This window comes from Oncorhynchus mykiss, chromosome 12 (genome assembly GCF_057628025.1).
Source record: "Oncorhynchus mykiss isolate SJ-2025 chromosome 12, ASM5762802v1, whole genome shotgun sequence".
Lineage (NCBI taxonomy): Eukaryota > Metazoa > Chordata > Actinopteri > Salmoniformes > Salmonidae > Oncorhynchus > Oncorhynchus mykiss.
The window spans coordinates 57956181-57981296 of NC_143033.1; the positions used below are offsets into that span (position 1 = coordinate 57956181).

Here is a 25116-nt window from a genome sequence, read left to right on the forward strand (position 1 = left end):
TGAGAAAAAGGCACATGAGAACATGCCTGGAATTTGCTAAAAAGGCTTGTGAAAGACAGAGCATAAGGCAAAACATTCTGTGGCCTGATGAGACAAAAATGTAACTCTTTGGCCTGAATGCAAAGCACTATGTCTGGAGAAAACCAAGCACAGCTCATCAACCGTCTAACCATCCCTACAATGAAGAAAGGTGGTAGCAGCATCATGCTACGGGTATGCTTTTCAGGGGAAGGGAATTGGAGACTGGTAAGGCTAAAGGGAACACTGAATGGAGCAAAATACAGGCAAACCATTGATGAGAACTTGCTTCAGAGTGAAAATTATCTTAGACTGGGGCAAAGATTTATGTTCCAACAGGACAATGACCCCAAGCATACAGCCAAAGCAACCCTGGAATGGTTTCAGAACAAGAATGTAAAAGTCCTTGAGTGGCTCAGTCAAAGCCCAGACTTGAATCCCATTGAAAATCTGTGGAAAAGACTTGAAGTTTGCTGTTTAATGCCGCTCACCCACAACAAACTGTGGAATAATTCAAACTGTAAATAAGCCAACAAATATTAGTTTAATAAAATATCTAACAGTAAATAAAAATGTTCAATATAGGTAATTATCAATAAAAACTACCAATAAAACAATACGGAGCAGAACGTATGAGACCACAGCTCTGCTAAAACCATTGACAACTACATGCCGTTTTCAAGGTATTGTTAAATACATTTCGTTGTAAACTATTTCGTTGTAATATCATCACATCTTGAAGAGCATAGTCAGAACAAAAACGTTTAGATTATTTCATGCAAAACAATAATTAGCTCTATCATCAGTTACTACAGTAAGTAACTGCATGCTTTTCATGATCAATAAACATCAATTAATCATACCCCCTAAATAAATAAACAAATATAAATTGATCATGTACTTTCCGATACGTGAGGGTAGCCTATCCAGTTGGCATGTAGCTAGCAAGCTAAGCAAACAACGTGTAATTTAGCTTGCTTCATCAGAGATTGGGCTTTCCGGAAGAGTTTGACATCGGCAAGTCCTCATCCTGGTAAAGTTGTCAGTCGTCCTACTGTCATCACCACTATAGATGGAAAGCAAATCAAAAAATATTTGGATATAGCCATCTAGTTTATCCCTTGAAAGTTAGCTTGTTAACTAACCATATTGATGTGATCTGTTATTAGCTAGCTAGCCAATTTGATGTGGTCCTTCAACCAATGTAGCGTATCATGTCTGTCCGTAGCAATTGTGATTAAGCACTCTTAAAAACAATGTTGAAACGGGGATAATGTTAGCTAACTTCGCTTGGTAGGCCTACGTTGGTTGGAGAAAAAGTACATTAGGACTACTTACCACTATGTTTAGCCAATTGTACAACGTTTCTACCGGTAGCTTGCAAAGTAAACATTATCAGCTAACACAACAGTACATGGCAAATGCATGCTACTGCTGCTTGACAGGCAGACCCCACAAAGGATGGGAAATGAACCTAAACCACTCATACTTGTCAGGTATAGTTGACTATTATTTTATATCACTCAAATATGTTTACTGATCATGAAAAGCATGCAGTTAGTTACTTGCTGTATAACTCTGACGATGATGCTAAATGTGCGCAAATAATCGGAAATGTGATGTGATGAAGTGATGATATTACAACCAAATAGCATGCTGTTTTCAATGGATTTTGCAGAGCTGGGGGTCTCCTTGCCCCCCCAGCAGGCAAATCGAAAGTTTTTCACCATATTGTGACGTTTCAATGATAACTACCTTTATACAGTACCAGTCAAAATGTGGACACACCTACTCATTCAATGGTTTTTGTTTATTTTTACTATTATCTACATTGTAGAGTAATAGTGAAGACATCACAACTATGAAATAACACATGGAATCATGTAGTAAGAAAACTTGTGCTAAACAAATGAAAATATATTTTATATTTGAGATTCTTCAAAGGAGCCACCCTTTGCCTTGATGACAGCTTTGCACACTCTTGGCATTCTCTCAACCAGCTTCACCTGGAATGCTTTTCCAACAGTCTTGAAGGAGTTCCCACATATGCTGAGCACTTGTTGGCTGCTTTTCCTTCATTCTGCGATCCAACTCATCCCAAATCATCTCAACTGGGTTGAGGTCGGATGATTGTGGAGGTCAGGTCATCTGATGCAGCACTTCATCACTCTCTTCCTTGGTCAAATAGCCCTTACACAGCCTGAAGGTGTGTTGGGTCAATGTTCTGTTGAAAAACAAATAATAGTCCCACTAAGTGCAACCCAGATGGGATTTTGTGTCTGTCACACCCTGATCTGTTTCACCCCCCTCCAGGTGTCACCCATCTTCCCCATTATCCCCAGTGTATTTATACCTGTGTTCTCTGTTTGTCTGTTGCCAGTTAATTTTGTTTCGTCGAGCCTACCAGCGGTTTTCCCATGCACCTGTCTTGCTCTTGTTCCTGTTTTCTAGTTTCCATATTTTGACAATTCTGCCTGCTCTGACCCTGAGCCTGCCTTCCGTTCTGTATCTTTCGGACTCTGTTCTGGATCACTGACCTCTGCCTGTCTTTCACCTGTCGTTTGCCTGCCCCCTGTTTTTGTGACAAACTTTGAAACTGTCTGCATCTGGGTCTTCTCGCGTGGTAGCTGTGCTGGTTAAGTGTGCCTTGAATTCTGAATAAATCACTGACAGTGTCACCAGCAATGCACCCCACACCATCACACCTCCTTCTCCATGCTTCACAGTGGGAACCACACATGCGGAGATCATCCGTTCACCTACTCTGCATCTCACAAAGATACTGCTGTTGGAACCAAAAATCATCAGACCAAAGGACAGATTTCCACCGGTCTATCTCGTGCTCGTGTTTCTTGGTCCAAGCAAGTCTCTTCCTCTTATTGTTGTCCTTTAGCAGTGGTTTCTTTGCAACAATTCGACCATGAAGGCATGATTCACGCAGTCTCCTTTGAACTTGATGTTGAGATGTGTCTGTTATTTTAATTCCGTGAAGCATTTATTTGGGCTGCAATTTCTGAGGCTGGTAACTGTAAGGAACTTATCCTCTGCAGCAGATGTAACTCTGGCTCTTCCTTTCATGTGGCGGACCTCATGAGAGCCATCATAGCGCTTGATGGTTTTTGCGATTGCACTTGAAGAAACTTTAAAAGTTCTTGAAATGTTCCGCATTGACTGACATTCATGTCTTAAATAATGATGGACTGTCATTTCTCTTTGCTTATATGAGCTGTTATTACCATAATATGGACTTGGTCTTTTACCAAATAGGGCTATCTTCTGTATACCTACCTTGTCACAACACAACTGATTGGCTCCAATGCATTAAGAAGGAAAGCAATTCCACCAATGAACTTTTAACAAGGCACACCTGTTAATTGAAATGCATTCCAGGTGACTACCTCATGGAGCTGGTTGAGAGAATGCCAAGAATATAGTATATTGAAACTATGAAACTTTATTCATTTTTTAAAGAATGTCCAAATATTAATTGTTGACATTAACAAAATTGAGCAGATTGGACTAGAATGGGGCATAGCCTACTGAACTTATCATCCACTGTTCCAGATAAGTTGTTGTAAGAAAGAGTGGCCTCCTTTCAGCTGGTTCCCAGCCTCATAACAGGACATTTACATGGCATGGGACAACACATCTGATTTTGTGCCACACTAGAGGCTAGTGGAGCCAGTTTTGGATTGGATGTATCCCATGCTTTCCAGGTTACATCTGTCAACTTCGGCATGTTCTGCGCTTACTCAAATGCCACAGTGATTGGCCAAGTTAGAATTGGACCAAAGTTGACCAAGATAAAGTTAGTTTTATACTGGATATTCAGTGCTATTCTGTTTTCTCTCACCAATATATATATATTGAACCAAGCATGCCAGGACTATGAAGATGGTATGTTCTGAATCAGTAGTGTATGGAGAATTTTTCAAATTGATTATATATTTATTTTTATAAGATAGGTGAGAGGGGGAATTGGCAAGGAGGGGTAGTTTGAGGTGGGATTTGTCCTGGTGTTTAAACAAAACATGCCATAACTATGAAAATTATATATTCTAAAATGGGGGTTGGATGGACAAAAAACTGCTTTTGTGGGTGGAAATTTTGAGAAGAAAAAAAATATTCCAGCTTTCAATCTACACAAAGCGTGCCATGACTATGAAAATTATATATTCTGAATCGGGGGAGGATGGGGGAATAATGGCTCTGGTCCACATTATATTATGGTGGAAATGCAAAAAAATAAAGTAATGGCACGCTTTGTGTAAACTATTGAAGATTAAAAGTTAAATTGATGTCCATCTGACTATGAAAACTATATATTCTGAATTGGGGGAGATTCAGAATATACCATTTTCATAGTCATGGCAAGCTTTGGGTAAGGGGTATTGAAGATTGAAAGCAAAAAATATAAGCCAGGGATTTCCATCCTCCCCTGATTCAGAATATATAATATTCATAGTCTTCGAATACTTTGTCTAAGAGCTATTAAATATTGAATGCTAAAACAATTCAAAATAATTCACAAAAATAAAAGCTGTGGATTTTAGTCCATCCTCTGCTGATGTCCATCATCCCCTGACTAAGAATATATCATTTTTGTAGTAATGGCACACTTTTATTGAATATTAAAAACTAAAAATTGTATTAAATAAATACATTTCCCCCCGAAAAAGCAAATCTGTCGTTCTGCCCCTGAACAGGCAGTTAACCCACTGTTCCTAGGCCGTCATTGAAAATAAGAATTTGTTCTTAAACTGACTTGCCTAGTTAAATAAAGGTCAAATAAAAAGCCAGGGATTTTGGTCCATCCTCCTTCGAATTTTCATAGTCATAGCACGCTTTGTGTAAGAGCTATTATAGATTGAAAGCAAAAACATTTTTAGAACTACATTTATAATAAATAAAAGCCGTGGACTTTTGTCCGTCCTCCCCTGATTCAGAATATAGTATCATTTTCATAGTAATGGCATGCTTTTTTAAAGAGCTATTGAAGGTTGAAAGCCAAAATATTATTATAATATTTAAAAAAGTCTCTCTAGATAAAAAATAAAAAAGCATTGGATTTTTGTCCATCCTCCCCTGACTCAGAATATATAATGTTCATAGTCATGGCACACTTTGTGTAAGAGCTATAGAAGATTGAAAGCCGAAATCTTATAATAATAATAAAGTGTGGATATTTCTCCATCCACCCCTGATTCAGAATATACCATCTTCATAGTAATGGCATGCTTGGTTCAATAGCTATTGACAAGAGAAACCCCAATAGCCACCGAATATCCAATATAAAACTAATTTACCTCAGTCCAAAACCGGGGGAAAAGTTCATTGCAGCGCGGAACACGTTTAATTTTATATTGGAATGGCAATGGCAGAAATAATGTCCCCGGAATTGTCTCAGGGACAAGGACAAGGACAAGGAAAGCAGAACCAGCTCAACGACTTAGAATCAGATTCGGACCAAGAGGAAGATCATGCGGCGACCACCGGGACTGGACCGGCTGTTGCTGGCTCTTTTCTCCGCGCGCAGGTCATCCATAGCGGACACTTTATGGTGTCCTCCCCGCACAGCGACTGCACCCCGCGGAGACGGAAAAGCGGTGCTACGGTGCGATATGATTTCGATACGGTGAACAGGACTTGGTGTCAAACATACAGATTCGGTCCGCTAAGTTCTGGGAGCCTTAGCATCGACCCAACGCTGACCCGGTTATTTGAGTGTATGTCACTGGCTTACAGGTAAATAAATACCTCATTATTGATTATTGTATTGTTTACTTGTGTGTAAAGTTGTCAATGGTTTCAACATTTCCACGAGGGAAGTTGTCAAAGGTGTCTGTCTACATTTCCACACTGCATGAAAATTAACCACAGTACCACCAATTAAAAACGTTTTTGTTGCATCACTTCGCCAAAATATTGTCTGCCCTTACTGTAAAAGCTAGAATTACAAGTCTCCGTATATGCCTAATATTATTACACTTTCACAAAACAATTGATTGATACTGTATGTATAGAGAATGATTAGGCTTAAATAGAAATTACAAACTCAAAAGGTGTGTCTGTGTGTGTGTAGGCTGTGTGTGTACTGTGTGTGTGCGTACATGTGTGTGGTTGGGTGAAGGGATTCAGAAGAGCCTATTTGCGAAACTGTTTTGAAAATCTTGACAGAGAAGTGGACTTTGGTTTGAGTTGGCAGCCGGTATGTTATGGAAGATTACAGTGTAACTAAGGGAAAGGATAAGAGAGAGTTACCACAAAGACCCTGTGCCTGCTAGCTCCTCTCTATCCCCTTACCCTATATTCAGTGTTTTTCCTTTTGTAATGAAGAAAACAAACTGATGCCAACAGGGACTTTGGCATGCTGCAGGATATTTCACTGCTGATTAGTCTATACATTATTATTAGCACTTCCCTTTCTGTGAATCAATTACATCACAAGTATTTGTTATCAAATTTTTTAACAACCACTGGTTGATAGACAGTATACAGTATGTACAGTGTCCAACATTGTTGCCCACCTTCCATTGAGTAAAGCAACTGTTCTTGGCTGAGTAATGGACAGATAGCGACACACAAATATCCCAAAAACCTTGAAAATACAATATTTTCACCATCATCAGGAATGATAAAGGAAGGAAGGAAGGAGACAAGAATAGTTGACAAAATAGTTTTATGATACATTGGCAATTTTCAGGGGCAATTTTTCCATGCAATATTGCTGGCAACGGAGTGTTGAATGAGACACTGTCGCAATGATGAGCAATGGGCAACATGGACATGAATAATAGATGTTATATGAAGCATATATCAACTTATTAAAACTAAATTTCCCCATTTATTTACGAATCTCCTATAGCCCTTTCACTTTGCTTTTTGTTGACTGCCACATCTGTACTGGAATTTATCAGCTAACAAACAAGCAACAAAGGGGTGTTGGCCCTGCCCTGGGCACCCACTCAACCTACTGCCAGTCAAGTCAATGACAATGCAGACATAAGGATAATTAGATTTAGAAAACGTTTTACCTCACAATTCTAAGCTAGGAAGTGCAAACAGTATTCATCAAGCTAGCCAGCTAGTTAAATAAATAAAAAATATATAACATTAAATGTAAAATCTACATGACTAGCTAGATAGCGAATTAGCCTGTTTGTCCCATTGACTTAGCACGGGTTTGCGGTTAGCATGCTAATCGATTAACATGCGCACCACCGTGGATGTTTTCGGCAGTTAAACCTGACAAACTGAACATAGTATGTATGTATGTAATAATGTACAGTATCATTATATAATATTGTAGTGGAGTAACATATTGGATGTGAATGGCCAACAATTCATTCCAACATGTGAGTTGATTCTCTCTCACTTCAGCTCAAAAACAGCCGCCATGTTTTTCTCAGTATTTTGGAAGAACAGACTGTTCACATGACCAATATCTGTGCTCTGATTGGAGGATTCCTACACATTTCCCACTAGGTGGAGCTGCCGATCAAGAGTCGCAAGATAATAAAAAATTGCTAATTTTCAATGTAAATTAGTTGCAGCAACCATTGCTGGCAACATTGCTCAGCAATATTGTATTGGGTCTTGGTTAGAAGGGATCCAGCTTTTTAAAAATTAACATCAGATTTGACTTTCGTAACAGGGTAGGAAAACTTATGCATCAGGTTAGGATAATTAACGTAGTAGTTTAGGATAATTAGGTTAAGGTTAAGAAAAGGGTTAGAGTTACCAAAAACGCAAAAAATATAAACTTTTGACGTTCATTTTGACAAAAGCTGGATCCTTTCTAGCCATGACCGCAATTCATTTGGCCGCATATTGGCAGTGTATCATGTCCTTTTATCTGGGGAATTTTGATATGCAGCGCCACCGTGTGGACAGTTGTATTATTTTACAAATCCTCCAATTAGAGCACAGATATGGACTCCCGAGTGGCTCGGCGGTCGAAGGCATTGCATCTCAGTGTAAGAGGCGCCACTACAGTCCCTGGTTTGAATCCAGGCTGTGTCACATCCAGCCGTGATTGGGAGTCACATAGGCCCAGCGTCGTCTGGGTTTGGCCGGTTTAGGCCATCATTGTAAATAAGAATTTGTTCTTAACTGACTTGCCTAGTTAAAACTAGTTAGGGATAGGCGGGACGCAAATGTCTCAACTGGCCAATTGCCAGGGAAAATGCAGAGCGCCAGATTCAAATAAAATACTATAAAATAAAAAACTTTCATTAAATCACACATGTAAGATACTCAATTAAAGCTACACTTGTTGTGAATCCAGCCAACATGTCAGATTATAAAAATGCTTTTCGGCGAAAGCATAAGAAGCTATTATCTGATAGCCTGCACCATCTGCACCAGCAGTAAACAAAGGAGTTAACATATTTCAACCCTGCAGGCGCTACACAAAACACTGAAATAAAATATAAAACATGCATTACCTTTGACGAGCTTCTTTTGTTGGCACTCCAATATGTCCCATAAACATCACAATTGGTCATTTTGTTCGATTAATTCCGTCCATATATATCCAAAATGTCCATTTATAAAGCGCGTTTGATCCAGAAAAAACAGTTTACAAAAAACGCAACGTCACTACAAAATATTTCAAAAGTTGCCTATAAACTTTGCCAAAATATTTCAAACTACTTTTGTAATACAACTTTAGGTATTTTTAAACGTTAATAAACGATCAAATTGTAGACGGGGCAATCTGTGTTCAATACAGGAAAGAAAACAAACCGGCGCCACTTTTCACGTCTTGCGCAACTCACAAAAGTGTCCCCAGTTCCTAGTTGGCCTACTTCTTCATTGCACAAAGGAATAACCTCAACCAAATTCCAAAGACTGGTGACATCCAGTGGAAGTAGGAACTGAAAAAAGGTCCCTAAGAAATATCCCTTGGCAATTATTTTTTATTTAATTTTTTTATTTTACCTTTATTTAACCAGGTAGGCAAGTTGAGAACAAGTTCTCATTTACAATTGCGACCTGGCCAAGATAAAGCAAAGCAGTTCGACAGATACAACGACACAGAGTTACACATGGAGTAAAACAAACATACAGTCAATAATACAGTATAAACAAGTCTATATACAATGTGAGCAAATGAGGTGAGAAGGGAGGTAAAGGCAAAAAAGGCCATGGTGGCAAGGTAAATACAATATAGCAAATAAAACACTGGAATGGTAGTTTTGCAATGGAAGAATGTGCAAAGTAGAAATAAAAATAATGGGGTGCAAAGGAGCAAAATAAATAAATAAATTAAATACAGTTGGGAAAGAGGTAGTTGTTTGGGCTAAATTATAGGTGGGCTATGTGCAGTAATCTGTGAGCTGCTCTGACAGTTGGTGCTTAAAGCTAGTGAGGGAGATAAATGTTTCAGAGATTTTTGTAGTTCGTTCCAGTCATTGGCAGCAGAGAACTGGAAAGAGAGGCGGCCAAAGAAAGAATTGGTTTTGGGGGTGACTAGAGAGATATATGTGCTACAGGTGGGAGATGCTATGGTGACCAGCGAGCTGAGATAAGGGGGGACTTTACCTAGCAGGGTCTTTTAGAGGACATGGAGCCAGTGGGTTTGGCGACGAGTATGAAGCGAGGGCCAGCCAACGAGAGCGTACAAGTTGCAATGGTGGGTAGTATATGGGGCTTTGGTGACAAAATGGATTGCACTGTGATAGACTGCATCCAATTTGTTGAGTAGGGTATTGGAGGCTATTTTGTAAATGACATCGCCAAAGTCGAGGATTGGTAGGATGGTCAGTTTTACAAGGGTATGTTTGGCAGCATGACTGAAGGATGCTTTGTTGCGAAATAGGAAGCCAATTCTAGATTTAACTTTGGATTGGAGATGTTTGATATGGGTCTGGAAGGAGAGTTTACAGTCTAACCAGACACCTAAGTATTTGTAGTTGTCCACGTATTCTAAGTCAGAGCCGTCCAGAGTAGTGATGTTGGACAGGCGGGTAGGTGCAGGTAGCGATCGGTTGAAGAGCATGCATTTAGTTTTACTTGTATTTAAGAGCAATTGGAGATCACGGAAGGAGAGTTGTATGGCATTGAAGCTTGCCTGGAGGGTTGTTAACACAGTGTCCAAAGAAGGGCCGGAAGTATACAGAATGGTGTCGTCTGCGTAGAGGTGGATCAGAGACTCACCAGCAGCAAGAGCGACCTCATTGATGTATATAGAGAAGAGAGTCGGTCCAAGAATTGAACCCTGTGGCACCCCCATAGAGACTGCCAGAGGTCCGGACAACAGACCCTCCGATTTGACACACTGAACTCTATCAGAGAAGTAGTTGGTGAACCAGGCGAGGCAATAATTTGAGAAACCAAGGCTGTCGAGTCTGCCGATGAGGATGTGGTGATTGACAGAGTCGAAAGCCTTGGCTAGATCAATGAATACGGCTGCACAGTAATGTTTCTTATCGATGGCGGTTAAGATATCGTTTAGGACCTTGAGCGTGGCTGAGGTGCACCCATGACCAGCTCTGAAACCAGATTGCATAGCAGAGAAGGTATGGTGAGATTCGAAATGGTCGGTAATCTGTTTGTTGACTTGGCTTTCGAAGACCTTAGAAAGGCATGGTAGGATAGGAATAGGTCTGTAGCAGTTTGGGTCAAGAGTGTCCCCCCCTTTGAAGAGGGGATGACCGCAGCTGCTTTCCAATCTTTGGGAATCTCAGACGACACGAAAGAGAGGTTGAACAAGCTAGTGATAGGGGTGGCAACAATTTCGGCAGATAATTTTAGAAAGAAAGGGTCCAGATTGTCTAGCCCGGCTGATTTGTAGGGGTCCAGATTTTGCAATAACAAGTCAGGAAACAGAGAGAGGAAAAAAAAAAAATCTGAACAGTTAGTCCTCTGGGTTTTGCCTGCTACATAAGTTCTGTTATACTCACAGACATGATTCAACAGTTTTAGAAACTTCAGAGTGTTTTCTATCCAAATCTATGAATAATATGCATATCTTATATTCTTGGCATGAGTAGCAGGAAGTTGAAATTGGGCACGCTATTTATCCAAAAGTGAAAATTCTGCCCCCTAGCCCCAAGAGGTTAAATAAAAACAAATAAACTATTGGTCATGTGATCAGTCTGCCATTCTAAAATATTTAGGAAAACATGGCAACTGTTTTTGAGCTGAAAATCAACTCCTGTTTTGGAATGAAATGTTGGCCATTCACATCTGAAATGTTTTCTCCCTACAATATACGATCATGATATGTAAATACATACATACTGTGTACAGTTTGTCATGTTTAACTGATGAAAATATGCATGGTTGGTGCATGCTAATCAGTTAGCATGCTTACCGGAGCTCATGCAAAGTCAATGGGACAAACTGGCTAAATTAGCTAACTAGCTAGCCACGTAGCTTGTTAGCTAGCTATAGCCATTTACATTTAGTTTTCCGTTTTAGATATTTTTTGTATGTTTAGCTAATTTGCTAGCTAGCTTAAAACCATTGACATGTTACTAGCTTGATGAATTTCAGTACAGCTGTGGCAGTTAACTGGAAATAACAAGCTATAAATGAGTAAATAAATGGGGAAATTAAGTTTTAAATGGATTTATGCTTCATATGAAATCTATTATCATGTCCATGCTACTCATTGCTCCAGTGTCTCATACTCCTCTCCGTTTCCACCATCATTACTCATCAATATTGCATAAAAAATTGCCAATGTGTCATGGCCTTTAGAACTGCCCGAACAATGTCTTCTCTGTGTGTGTGTGTGTGTGTGTGTGTGTGCCACGCCATCAACAATGCTTGGCACAGAGAGGAAGTCTCTTCCTTCTACTACTCCAATCAAGCTTTTACAATCTGATAGTTGCTCCATGAATAAAACACACACGACCAGAGCCAAGAAAAATACTGCAGCCCTAAAGAAAGACTGCTACTAAATCCATGTTTCAGGTGTTTACTAGACTATATTCAGCAATAGACCTTTCTTTGATTGAGGAAGGAAGCTAGGAATATTTTATCATGCTAAGGATACAACAACACAGTGTACTAGCATAACCAATCATTCAATCTTTAAGCATAAGCAATCCATGAATGTATCCTGTATCAGTTTAAACAAAAGCTAGCTATTGCCAATGAAATGCAGCACTGAATCTGATAGGATACACACTATTAGCACAGGAATTGTTATTTATTTTTAATTTCCGCTGATGGATCTAATGAACATTGCCTTTTCAAACAGTTTTTCTGAGACGTCTTAGTGTTCGCTTTTTTTGTAAAGTGTTAACAGCATATTTTATGTCAGGTACTTTGTTAAAACAACATTTTACATAGAACATTTATTAATCACCCTCCAGATGGGTGAATGTTATGGTTTATTTAACCCATTAGCTTCATCAAGTCAATTTGTACCCGGTTAATGTGCCTCCTCTGCTGTTTTCCTGAACGTGGATGCTGGCAGGGTTTTCACTTTAGTTATTTGACATCATCCAGCATCCAGCCCCTAGGAAATGATTCACCTGGCTTCCTAGCAACCCAATAAGCACCAGCCATTAAGTGGCCCCTTCTCACCAACTCGTGTGCTGACTGTCTTAGTCTGACACTGGAAAGGCACAGGGTCGAAAACAGCCTGCTTTTTTGCTCAGTGGCATCCTTTTCCCTGTTTAGTTAACCAAAAGTAGAACATTATTTAGGAAAGAGGGTGCCATTTTGTACACATACCCTTCCAGTGTTCTGGTGGAAAGGCTCCTCTGATTGGGTGCCATCAGGGCTGTGTGAAAATGATGACGTCAAGAAAGAGGCAGCATTAATATACAGTTTCAGTGCTCTTGTTTTTAACAATGAGTCAGAGGACTGGTCCTTTCATATATTGTAGCTTTTTCTCAATGCTGGATGATATGTGGAGAATAGAATAGAGAATAATAGAATAGAGCATCCAGTTTCTGCATCTCTAATATTTATCCTCTGCTTGTAATCTCATCGTTGTGTTTTGACAATCATTAACTCTGTCAATTGCTTGTCTCTCTGTCTCTCTTTGTAAATGGGAGGGAAGGAAAGTTTGCCCAAGGTTGTCATAACATAACCATTCCTCCCTAATAAATAGAATATCTTGAAGTGGGACACAAATTACATTGAAGCATATTTTTTACTTAAATATCACAGGTATAATGCTTTGTTACTTGTTATAAGCATGTATATGAACCTTTATAATGTCTTAATTCCTTTATTTTGTGTGACTAAGGATTATGTTATGTCTTTTCAGTGGTAAAATAGTCTCTCCGAAGTGGAAGTCTTTCAAAGGCCTGCGGCTGCTCTGGAGAGACAAAATCCGTCTGAATAATGGAATCTGGAGAGCCTGGTTCATCCAGTGTAAGTTCTCTCCTCTCCTCTCCTGTGTAGCTAAGTTCGTAGAACATGATGGTTGAAACACCAGAGTTGTAGGTTCGATTCCCACAGGGGACCAGTATGAAAAAGTACCAAAATGTATGCACTCGTTTCTGTAAATTGCTCTGGATAAGACTGTCTGCTAAATGACTAAAATTTAATTCCATTCATCCTCACTCTGTTTTTTCACTCTGAGCAGCTTGCATGTCTCCTGTCGTCCCAGGGTTGTTTAATCTGATAACAGACAGGGAGAGCTTTGTTCAACCGAACTGATACATGGACTTGTTACTACAGTACAGTCACACAACAAAGAGAATAGCTCGAGTGGGATATCTCCTACAACTACTGTACAATGTGGACTGAATTCATTTTAACACAATGCAAAAAACATACTAATGAGAGCTCCATTACTTTATTCACATGATGTTGAAGCCACATTTGGAAAGAAAACACAGAAAAAACAGAATTGACTGATTTATTGAGAGAATTGGCAGAGTTGACAGATTTGAGAGTCCATTGAACCATTAATCCAAGTCATGATTGAATGATCAGTTGTTTCTCGTCCGTCCTGTGGTACAGACGTGGAGAAGAGGAAGAACCCTGTGTGTGGGTTCGTCACCCCACTAGAGGGCTCCGAGGCCGACGCCCATCGCAAACCTGAAGTAGGTGACCTTTGACCCCCAAGGCCGAGTGAGGAAGTAGCCAATATAGTGCACTGCTTTTGAGGAGGGCCTACAAGGCTCTTGTCAAATGTAGTGCACTATGTAGGGAATAGGACATACCTATTTAAAATCAACTCCTATTAACTCCTATGTTTTTTGTTTTCTCTTGTAAGGCTATAGTTCTAGAAGGCAGCTACTGGAAGCGTAGGATCGAGGTAGTGATCAAAGAATACCACAAGTGGAGGATCTACTACAAGAAGAGGGTGAGTGCTCATTTTGGACATAGATAAGGATCATTTTGCATTATGACATTTTGTTATGCATTCTTTTCATGTCATTCCAGTTGTACTAAATTCCGTTTCTTCTTCATCCATTGAAGCTTCAGAAAAACAAAGATGGCCTTTTGTCAATGCTACAGAAGGTAAGATAAAGACTTGAATAATTCAACTCTACTTATAATTTCCCTCTTTTTGGAACAGGTTTTAATTTCCCAACATTTTTGTAACAGGCCCTGCCAGTATGTGCACTCCTTAGTCAAACATTGAAAACATGTGTGAGGAGAGTTTCCATATCTCAATAATTATATATGTTTGGTCAAGTATGGGAACGGACCATCGTCTGACCGTTTATGCCATTAAGTTTAGCCAAACGTGCATGCATGCGCGCGCGTGTGTGCGTGGCTGTGATATTGACAGAGCAGATTAATGACCCAGGTGTATTGTGTTTACCTTAGTAGGTTTGGAGCTCACCATATGTTTGTCAAAGTCCTATCACTGTCTATTAATAGATTCCATTCAGATTCTTCCGGCCTTGGTCAGTCAGAGAAGAAAACAGAGGGGAGGCACAAAAAGGAAAAATAGAAAACATGCAAAAGTACTTGCGTCACAGGCCGACATTGGTGATCAAGTTTGTATTGTCTTCTGTGACAATACCTCTAATCTCTCTCTCTCTGTACCCCCACCCAATCTCTCTTTCTCTGCTCTGCCTGTCTTTCACCAAGGATGTGGCTTCAGACTTTAATATGTAATTTAATCAAATCTGACCCACTTGCTGATGGGTTGCATTGTGAAGCAGGGGGAAATGTAAGGTCTTTGTTGTTCTACTGGATGTGTGAACGTGAGTTTGTGACGTCGGTGTCACTCTGGCGCAAAAACAAATTAGCCATATTGGGAAGAGGATGTGGGTTTTTTTGTTGTTATTTTTTTGTATTTAACCTTCATTTAACTAGGCAAGTCAGTTCAGAACAAATTCTTATTTACAATGACGGCCGACCCAGGCCAAACCCTAACCCGGACGATGCTGGGCCAATTGTGCGCCGCCCTATGGGACTCCCAATTACAGCCAGTTGTGATACAGCTTGGAATCAAACCAGGGTCTGTAGTGACGACTCTAACACTGAGATGCAGTGCCTTAGAACGCTTGTTTAAGAAGAGAAGCATTGGGAGGAAAGAAAGAGGTTGAGGGATGGAGAGGGGAGAGATGCTGGATATATACCTTATTAATGACTCACATGAGCACACGTGTGTCCTCTCAACCCACAAAACCCTAAACCCACTCTGTGTGCAAAATACATGGTCAGGTGAAGTCCCACACCCACTCTGCATTATGCAGTACATGGTCAGGTTTCCCCTATGCTCCTGTGTTGTCTCCCAACCATTCTGTCACTCTATCTCCTTATTCATCTTCCCCATCCCTTCCTGCACCTCCTCCTTTTCACCTCTATTTTACTCCATCTTAATCATCTAACTACACTCTTTTAAAAAAGTGTTCTTCATTTATCCCCATAGGAGAACACTTTTTGGTTCCAGTTAGAACCCTTTGGTGGTGAAAACATTTCTACCTAGAACCATTTAGTGGTGAAAGGGTTCTATGTAGAACCTCACATTAGTTTAAGGATTCCTCTTAGAGCCTAAAATAGTTATTTTCAGAGGGTTTACTATGGGGACAATTGAAGAACCTTTTATGGTTCTAGGTAGCACTTTCTTTTCTGAGAATGTACAGTTGAAGTTGGAAGTTTACATACACTTGGGTTGGAGTCATTAGAACTAGTTTTTCAACCACTCCACAAATGTCTTTTTAACAAACTATAGTTTTGGCAAGTCGGTTAGGACATCTACTTTGTGCATGACACAAGCAATTTTTCCAACAATTGTTTACAGACAGATTATTTCACTTATAATTCACTGTATCACAATTCCAGTGGGTCAGAAGTTTACATACACTAAGTGTACTGTGCCTTTAAACAGCTTGGAAAATTCCAGAAAATTATGTCATGGCTTTAGAAGCTTCTGATAGGCTAATTGACATAATTTGAGTCAATTGGAGGTGTACCTGTGGATGCATTTCAAGGCCTACCTTCAAACTCAGTAGATCTGGTTCATCCTTGGGAGCAATTTCCAAACGCCTGAACGTACCACATTCATCTATACAAACAATAGTACGCAAGTATAAACACCATGGGACCACGCAGCTGTCATACCGCTCAGGAAGGAGACGCGTTCTGTCTCCTAGAGATGAACGTACTTTGGTGCGAAAAGTGCAAATCAATCCCAGAACAACTGCAAAGAACCTTGTGAAGATGCTGGAGGAAACGGGTACAAAAGTATCTATATCCACAGTAAAACGAATCCTATATCGACATAACCTGAAAGGCCGCTCAGCAAGGAAGAAGCCACTGCTCCAAAACCGCCATAAAAAAGCCAGACTACAGTTTGCAACTTCACATGGGGACAAAGATCGTACTTTTTGGAGAAATGTCCTCTGGTCTGATGTAACAAAAATAGAACTGTTTGGCCATAATGACCATCGCTATGTTTGGAGGAAAAAGGGGGAGGCTTGCAAGCCGAAGAACACCATCCCAACCGTGAAGCACGGGGATGCCAGAATCATGTTGTGGGGGTGCTTTGTTGCAGGTGGGACTGGTGCACTTCACAAAATAGATGGCATCATCATGAGGCAGGAAAATTATGTGGATATATTGAAGCAACATCTCAAGACATCAGTCAGGAAGTGAAAGTTTGGTTGCAAATGGGTCTTCCTAATGGACAATGACCCCAAGCATACTGTGGCAAATTGGCTTAAGGACAACAAAGTCAAGGTATTGGTGTGGCCATCACAAAGCCCTGACCTCAATCCCATAGAAAATTTGTGGGCTGAACTGAAAAAGCGTGTGCGAGCAAGGAGGCCTACAAACCTGACTCAGTTACACCATTGTGGGAAGCTTGTGGAAGGCTACCCGAAATGTTTGACCCAGTTAAACAATTTAAAGGCAATGCTACCAAATACTAATTGAGTGTTTGTAAACTTCTGACCAAGTGGGAATGTGATGAAAGAAATAAAAACTGAAATAAATCATTCTCTCTACTATTATTCTGACATTTCACATTCTTAAAATAAAGTGGTGGTCCTAACTGACCTAAAACAGATAATTATTACTAGGATTAAATGTCAGTAATTGTGAAAAACTGAGTTTAAATGTATTAGGATAAGGTTTATGTAAACTTCCGACTTCAACTGTATGCACCCATCTGAAGTGCAAATGTATTGCATTGGGAAGTGTATACATTGCATGGGAAGTCTATACATTGCATGGGACGTCTGAAGTCAGTTAAGGCATTGTTTACTGTGTCGAAGGTTCTGCAGGTCCTTGTAACACCTGATCAGGTTTGTGAGCACCAGAGATAATGTTTGACTGTGTGTAGAACTCTGTGTTGTCTGGGACTGTGCTGTACTAGAAGGATAGAGAGGGAAAACTGTGTATACAGGGCAGAGTATTACAGGACTGACTGTGGTTAAAAGGAACACAAGCCGACAAACCTCACTGAGGCCAAAGTTCATTTGACACGAGCGAAAGCACCTGCTATCAGCTCACAACATTCACACAACTTTTGTAGTTTATCTGGTCTTGACTTAAGCTAGAATTGTGGTCAGTTGCGTATATGGCTGATGTAGGGTCCTTTTTGTTAAGTTCAGTAGCCCTTTCCACTCGCAGACCATCATCCCATATACGGCTTGAACATTTCAGATTTTGTCATTGATTACTTAAATTGGAAACCAGTGGCTGTACAGTATACATGCTATATTATGTCAGAGCACAGGTTCTCCATTTAACAGCACTGTATAGGTTTTGACTGACAGCCGTTATAAACTTGAGCACCGCGCACGACAAGAAGATGCCCCCATCCCTCCTGCTATTTGGGCTACTTTTGCACATTTGTTGTTGTCTGAGTAAGGGAACTGCTGTACCTTAAGATGACTCTGTGTATTTTGAAAGATGAGATGTGGAGGATTATAATGAATACTGCTTTGATGTCATTCAAGCAAACTACACACCCATGAGTCCAAATGTGTACTTCATATTTTAAACCTCACGTAATTTACAGTATCAATGTTTATGATCCCTATGTTTGATCCACAGTTACAAGGATGAAATGTGTTATCATTCAGTTAGTGAAATTACATTGAAAAGACGTCTTTAGATTTTCCAGAAGTTGACATCAAGTGAAAGGTTAACAAATTTATTTTTTGGACGTCGAAAGTACATCTTATACGGACGATAAAAACACATCTTATACGGACTTCACAAATACAAAATACGTATTTCCTAGACATTGAAAATATATATTTTCCGGACATTGAAAATACCTATTTTCCTTATGATGAAAATGAGTATTTTTCAGTCATTGATTCTATGGACAAATTTCAACTGATATACATTATCAATTAGGTAAGCATTATACCACAATAATAATTTTCCACACCTCTTAAAAGGAAAGAGGAGCCAAATGTAGATCGTAAACAAAAGATTTATTATTGCTCCCATAAATCACATGCAATTAAGTAAGCTTTTTTAAAAGCTTTAAATCTGAATGATGATGTTCAAAGTAGTCTAATACATAGAAAAAAGAGAGAAAAAAACACTTCAACTACAATAAGATTCTGAGTAACGATTACATATTAATTTTCTTGCTATGACTGTGATATGTTGTTGTTTATCTACCTTAGGTAAATGCACTAACTGTAAGTCACTCTGGATAAGAGCGTCTGCTGAATGATTAAAATGTAATTGTAAAAAACAACACTTTTGCAAGGCATACTAGTTATTATTCTAATGAGCTCCGCCCCGAAACAATTATACATTTGGTCATTGAGTACCAGATCCAAATCTGAACGAATCATAGACATCTAGGCTATGTTTCACAAGTTTGAACATCACAGTACATTACGGCACAGTTTAGTACAGTAGAGCACAATAGAACACAGAAGAGTAAAGTACAGCACAGTACAATCCAGTACGGTACAGGACAGTAGTTTTTTCAGTACATTACAGTATGGTATATTACAGTAGAGTTACAGTAGAGTACTTACAGTAGAGTTTAATTCATTAGAGTTAAGTACAGTAGAGTACATTACATATAGTTTAATTTAGTAGAGTACAGTACAATACAGTAGTTTAATTCAGTACAGTAGAGTACGATACAGTTTAGTTTAGTAGAGTAGGGTACATTAAAGTATGGTAGAATACAGTACACTACTTTATACTTTACGGTACTCTAGTGAGCTCTAGTGTAATGTACTGTACTCTACTGTCAAATTTTTGTAGGTCTGTTTTTGGGGGTTTATTTATTCGCACCAAAGAAAATAAGTGAAAGACAAAACAGTACGGACAAAAAACAGGTAAAAATGGTGTGCAGGTGAGGTTGGAAGCACAAAGCGCTGATATGAAAACCACACCATAAATAAGTACAACAACAAAAAAGTTTGTTCAATCAGTTTAACAAAGCATATTAGTTATAATTGCACATTATATACTCAGTATACAAGAAAAAACATGTTTGATTATGTATGTGTGTGTTAGAGTGTGAGAGTTAGGCTACATGGAGGGGATTATTGGTAGTTTGGTTCATCAGACTGACCCCCAGTCTTCACTTGGAAGTTATTGAGGGATGATGAAGTTTTGGCAAGATTACGAAAATGATTCCAGAGTATGGTACCTCACTATCTGATAGAGAATTGGCTATGTGAGGTGCGGCAGTGGGGAGGGTGAAGGTTATTGCGGTGTCTTGTGTTCTATAGATGAATTTCAGAATTAACCTGGAATAATCTATTGAAGGGTTTAGGTAAACAGTCTGGGAGATATGAGTATTTGTGTACTGGCCCAAACAATATTACAGTAAATGAGATATGGGTAAATTAAGCTGTAGTATAGAGTTAGGAAGCAAGCCTGATGAACCAAACCACTAATCTTTTTGATGATACCAACAGATTTCATTACTTATTAAAGACAAATTGAACATGATCTTTCCAGGATAACGTTTCATCAATTCAAAGGAATCGAGTGGATGTGACTTGTTCCATTTCATTCCCACCAATTCCAAATCAAATCAAAGTTTATTTGTCATGTGCACCGAAAACAACAGGTGTAGTAGACCTTAGAGTGAAATGCTTACTTACAGGCCCTAACCAACAGTGCAATTTAGTAAAAAATAGATATTAGGTGAACAATAGATAAGTAAAGAAATAACAGTAGCGAGGCTTTATACAGTAGCGATGCTATATACAGTAGCGAGGCTATAACAGTAGCGAGGCTATAACAGTAGCGATGCTTTATATAGTAGCGAGGCTATAACAGTAGCATGTACAATAATTGAGGTAGCATGTACATGAATGTATAGTTAAAGTGACTATGCATATATGATAAACAGAGAGTAGCAGCAGCATAAAAGAGGGGTTGGGGTGGTACATTGCAAATAGTCTGGATAGACATTTGATTACCTGTTCAGGAGTCTTGTGGCTTGGGGATAAAAGTTGTTACGAAGCCTTTTGGTCCGAGACTTGGCGCTGTCCGGTACCACTTGCCATGCGGTAATAGAGAGAACAGTCTATGACTGGGGTGGCTAGGGTCTTTGACCATTTTTAGGGCCTTCCTCTGACACCGCCTGGTATAGAGGTCATGGATGGCAGGCAGTTTAGCCCCAGTGATGTACTGGGCCGTACGCACTACCCTCTGTAGTGCCTTGCGGTCAGAGGCCGAGCAGTTGCCGTACCAGGCAGTGATGCTCTCGATGTTGCAGCTGTAGAACCTTTTGAGGATCTGAGGACCCATGCCAAATCTTTCCAGTCTCCTGAGGGGGAATAGGCTTTGTTGTGCCCTCTTCACAACGGTCTTGCTGTGTTTGGACCATTCTAGTTTATTGGTGATGATTGAGATTCTGGCTCTATTTTTTTTACAATATTTCCTATCCTTACTAGTGAATACAATAAAGTTAGATTTGTTTTACATTTAAAGATCATGTGTTTATCTGGAACCATTCAGAAAATGTTGTCATACCTGAGTTGGCTTCATGAATTAGTGAATCAAAATGATCGTGTGATAATAATCAAATTGGTATCATCAGCAAAGAGAATGGGAAGTACAGTAGAAGATACAGCAGCAAGGTCATTGATATAGATTAGGAATAACAAAGGTCACAATTATCCAACCCTGTGGCACATCACAGGATATCTTGTCCCTGGTAGATGCACAGCCAGCCGATTGCATAAACACATTGTTCTCTATCATAAACATAACTATATAACCAGTTATACCTGTATGTATAATCATGAAAACTGTAATAATGCAATTTAGAAAATAATATTTAATGATTCACCGTGTCAAACGCTTTGGATAAATCAAAAAAGATGCGAAGAGCGTATTCATTGTTGTTTAAGGGCTGTAAAGATTTAATCCACAAATTGCAAAATAGTCAAATCTGTGGAGTAGAGTTTACGAAAACCATATTGGTGCTCATAAAGAATACAGTGTTGATTTAAATGTTTCAACATTCTTTTATACATTCATTTTTCTAGGATTTTAGAAAAACATGGTAATACAGATATTGGGAGAACATTTGTAAAAGATCTTGGATCCTCAGATTTATAGAGGGAAATAACTAACTCAAATCAATACCAATTTGCATAGATTTGGTGAAGTTTGGTGAAACGTAGATGTCCATGATTGGTTCAGATTTGGTCTGGTCATATTCTGAACGTCTATGTTTGGGCCATACGTCTGTGGACGTTTAAGGTAAGGCCGGCCCGGGTCAAATCTGAACCAAAAAATAGGCGTCCATGTTTGGCCCAAATCAAGGCCTGTACGGATCGGACCAAATCTGAACCAATTATATACGTCTGTTTGGCCCAAATATAGGCCGGTCTGGACCAGACGTCTGTGGAAATTGAAATCAAGGCCTTCTTATGATTCTTTCTGATTTGTCAGAATCGGACCATAAACTTACGTCCGTGGACATTGAAATCAAGGCCTGTCCAGAACCCATCTAAAAAAGACGTACAAAAGACGTGGCCTGACGGTAAATGCTTAGCGGGTTGACTCCATTCTATTTGCACCAAAATTACAATCTGTTTGTCTGAAATGCTTTTTGAAATCCTAAAATCCTAATATGTAAGATCATATTTTATAACTTAGCCATGCTAGCCATGTTGGCAATAGAATAAACTTTCAAATATTGACCACCTGACCCAGATTGTGATTTATAAGTTTTTGGATTGCGTAAACAACAACAGTAATTGTATGATAGTTGAAAGCTATTTCCTTGAGTCAGTAAAGTGCATTGAAATTTACACTGAACAAAAATATAAACGGAACGTATAACCTGTTGAGCATTTCTCCTTTGCCAAGATAATCCATCCACCTGACAGGTGTGGCATATCAAGAAGCTGATTAAACAGCATGATTACTACACAGGTGCGCCTTGTGCAGGAGACAATAAAAGGCCACTCTAAAATGTGCCGTTTTCTCACACAACACAATGCCACAGATGTCTCAAGTTTTGAGGGAGCATGCAATTGACATACTGACGACAGGAATGTACACCAAAGATTTTGCCAGAGAACTGAATGTTAATTTCTCTACCATAAGCCACCTCCAGCTTCGTTTTTGAGAATTTGGCAGTATGTCCAACCGGCCTCAAAAGCACAGATCACGTGTAACCACGCTAGCCTAGAACCTCCACATCAGGCTTCTTCACCTGCTAGATTGTCTGAGACCAGCCACCCGGACAGTTTATGAAACTTTGGATTTGCACAACCGAAGAATTTCTGCACAAACTGTCCGAAACCGTCTCAGGGAAGCTTGTCTGCGTGCATCCTCACCAGGGTTTTGACCAGACTGCTTTTCTGAGTCGTAACTGACTTCAGTGGGCAAATGCTCACCTTCGATGGCCACTGGCACGCTGGAGAAGTGTGTTCTTCATGGATGAATCCCAGTTTCAACTGTACAGATTTATTTATCTGTTATTTTACCAGGTAAGTTGACTGAGAACACATTCTCATTTGCAGCAACGACCTGGGGAATAGTTAAAGGGGAGAGGAGGGGGATGAATGAGCCAATTGTAAACTGGGGATTATTAGGTGACCGTGATGGCCAGATTGGGAATTTAGCCGAGACACCAGGGTTAACACCCCTACTCTTACGATAAGTGCCATGGGATCTTTAATGACCTCAGAGAGTCAGGACACCCGTTTTAACGTCCCATCCAAGAGACAGCACCCTACACAGGGCAGTGTCCCCAATCCCTGCCCTGGGGTATTGGGATATTTTTTAGACCAGAGGAAAGAGTGCCTCCTACTGGTCCTCCAACACCACTTCCAGCAGCATCTGGTCTCCCATCCAAGGACTGACCAGGACCAACCCTGCTTAGCTTCAGAAGCAAGCCAGCAGTGGTATGCAGGGTGGTATGCTGCTGGCAATGACGTCGTGTGGGTGAGCGGTTTGCGGATGTCAACGTTTGGAAAGGTGTGTGGCCACCTTGTGACATCAATTAGACCTCTCACTCAAACCCTATCTAATATTTTTTTCTTATCGTGCACCTAATCAAAAATGTCTATGAATATTCTTATTATGTAACTGAATGTATCAGAGTATTTTCAGATTTTGTTATTGACAAATTCTGTGAAAAGTACAGTAAATTTAAAAAGCACATAGTTGTTCTGTTAGAAACATTTAAATGTGGCCCTATCCCTATAGGACAATTTCCACGAATGTAAGGGGTTAATTATTGGCTTAATATTAGGGCATTATCACAATTGACATAGACTAAAAATTGCTATTATTATTGTGATAAAGTGAGGGAAAGTGGAGGGAAATAGCATGTGATTGAAAGAATAACTGAATAAAACAGGTAGAAGTGACAGAATAGGATAGTTAGTATTTCTTCTGTATTTTCTCTGAGGTTCATTGCGTCCGTGTGTCTGCAGAGGGGTGGGGGTCTCTTCATGTCTGTCCGTCTGCACGTGAATGTGTGACTGACAGAATTAGGTCAGGGACAATAGACTGCTGCTCTCATTATATGGAGAGACATTAAAATAAAGAAATTACTAAAAATAACCAATAATGGAACCAGGTTCCCTGCACGTACACACAGCACATCTATGCTATAATTCCCTTTCTGTGAATGAAAAAAACTAAAAGGTGTAAACAGGGGGTTTGTCGTAATCAAAAGTCATTTCCGCCTCATTCAGGGCTTTTCTATAAATGTCTCCCCTGGTTTGGGACGGAATATTAAAAGGTTAGGACATGAGGGTGTACCACAGCATTTTAAACACAGAGAGCAGACAGAGACTAGATTAGCTGTGAATGATCGTGAATATTTATATGATTATTGGATGGGCTTGGGGGACTTGATGAAGAATATTTAAACTATATTTAACCTTTGGGCTTGAATAGCTGAATTGGACATTATTGGACACAATGAGGGAGGCAAGTGAAGTTCCATTAATGTTCAGTTGTTTTTGTCTGAGTTTAGTACATTTAATGGACAGATGAGGACTGTGAAACATTCCTTTGCTGTTTTGATTTGAGTTGATATTCATAGTCTTGCATTTGTTTAGAATTAAGAGAATTGGCCAATTTAAATATTTTATCATAGTTTGAGAGCAGTTAAATTCACATGACACGCTGTGAATTACTTTCTATTGGACTTACTCAATATTCTAATGTGATGTTTGCCAGTCTTTTTCATCTACCCCCGTCAAATATTGTACTGTACTCCTTATCACATGCTTTAGTGTTGTTGTTAGTGCC

At 39.6% G+C, this 25116-nt stretch overlaps 1 protein-coding gene across 2 annotated transcripts in view; it reads left to right on the top strand.

Moving 5' to 3' along the window:
• Positions 1 to 5293: 5293 nt before the first annotated feature.
• Positions 5294 to 25116, top strand: part of mlxipl (MLX interacting protein like) — a 37717-nt gene continuing 17894 nt past the window's right edge. The window contains exons 1-5 of one of the 2 annotated variants that reach the window (XM_021624252.3): positions 5294 to 5763; positions 13253 to 13359; positions 13954 to 14036; positions 14210 to 14299; positions 14416 to 14457. In XM_021624252.3, coding sequence (XP_021479927.3) covers positions 5387 to 5763; positions 13253 to 13359; positions 13954 to 14036; positions 14210 to 14299; positions 14416 to 14457 — 699 coding nt within the window. In that variant the 5' untranslated portion in view covers positions 5294 to 5386. The remainder of the gene's footprint in view (positions 5764 to 13252; positions 13360 to 13953; positions 14037 to 14209; positions 14300 to 14415; positions 14458 to 25116) is intronic. The other variant, XM_021624251.3, reaches the window with a different exon arrangement.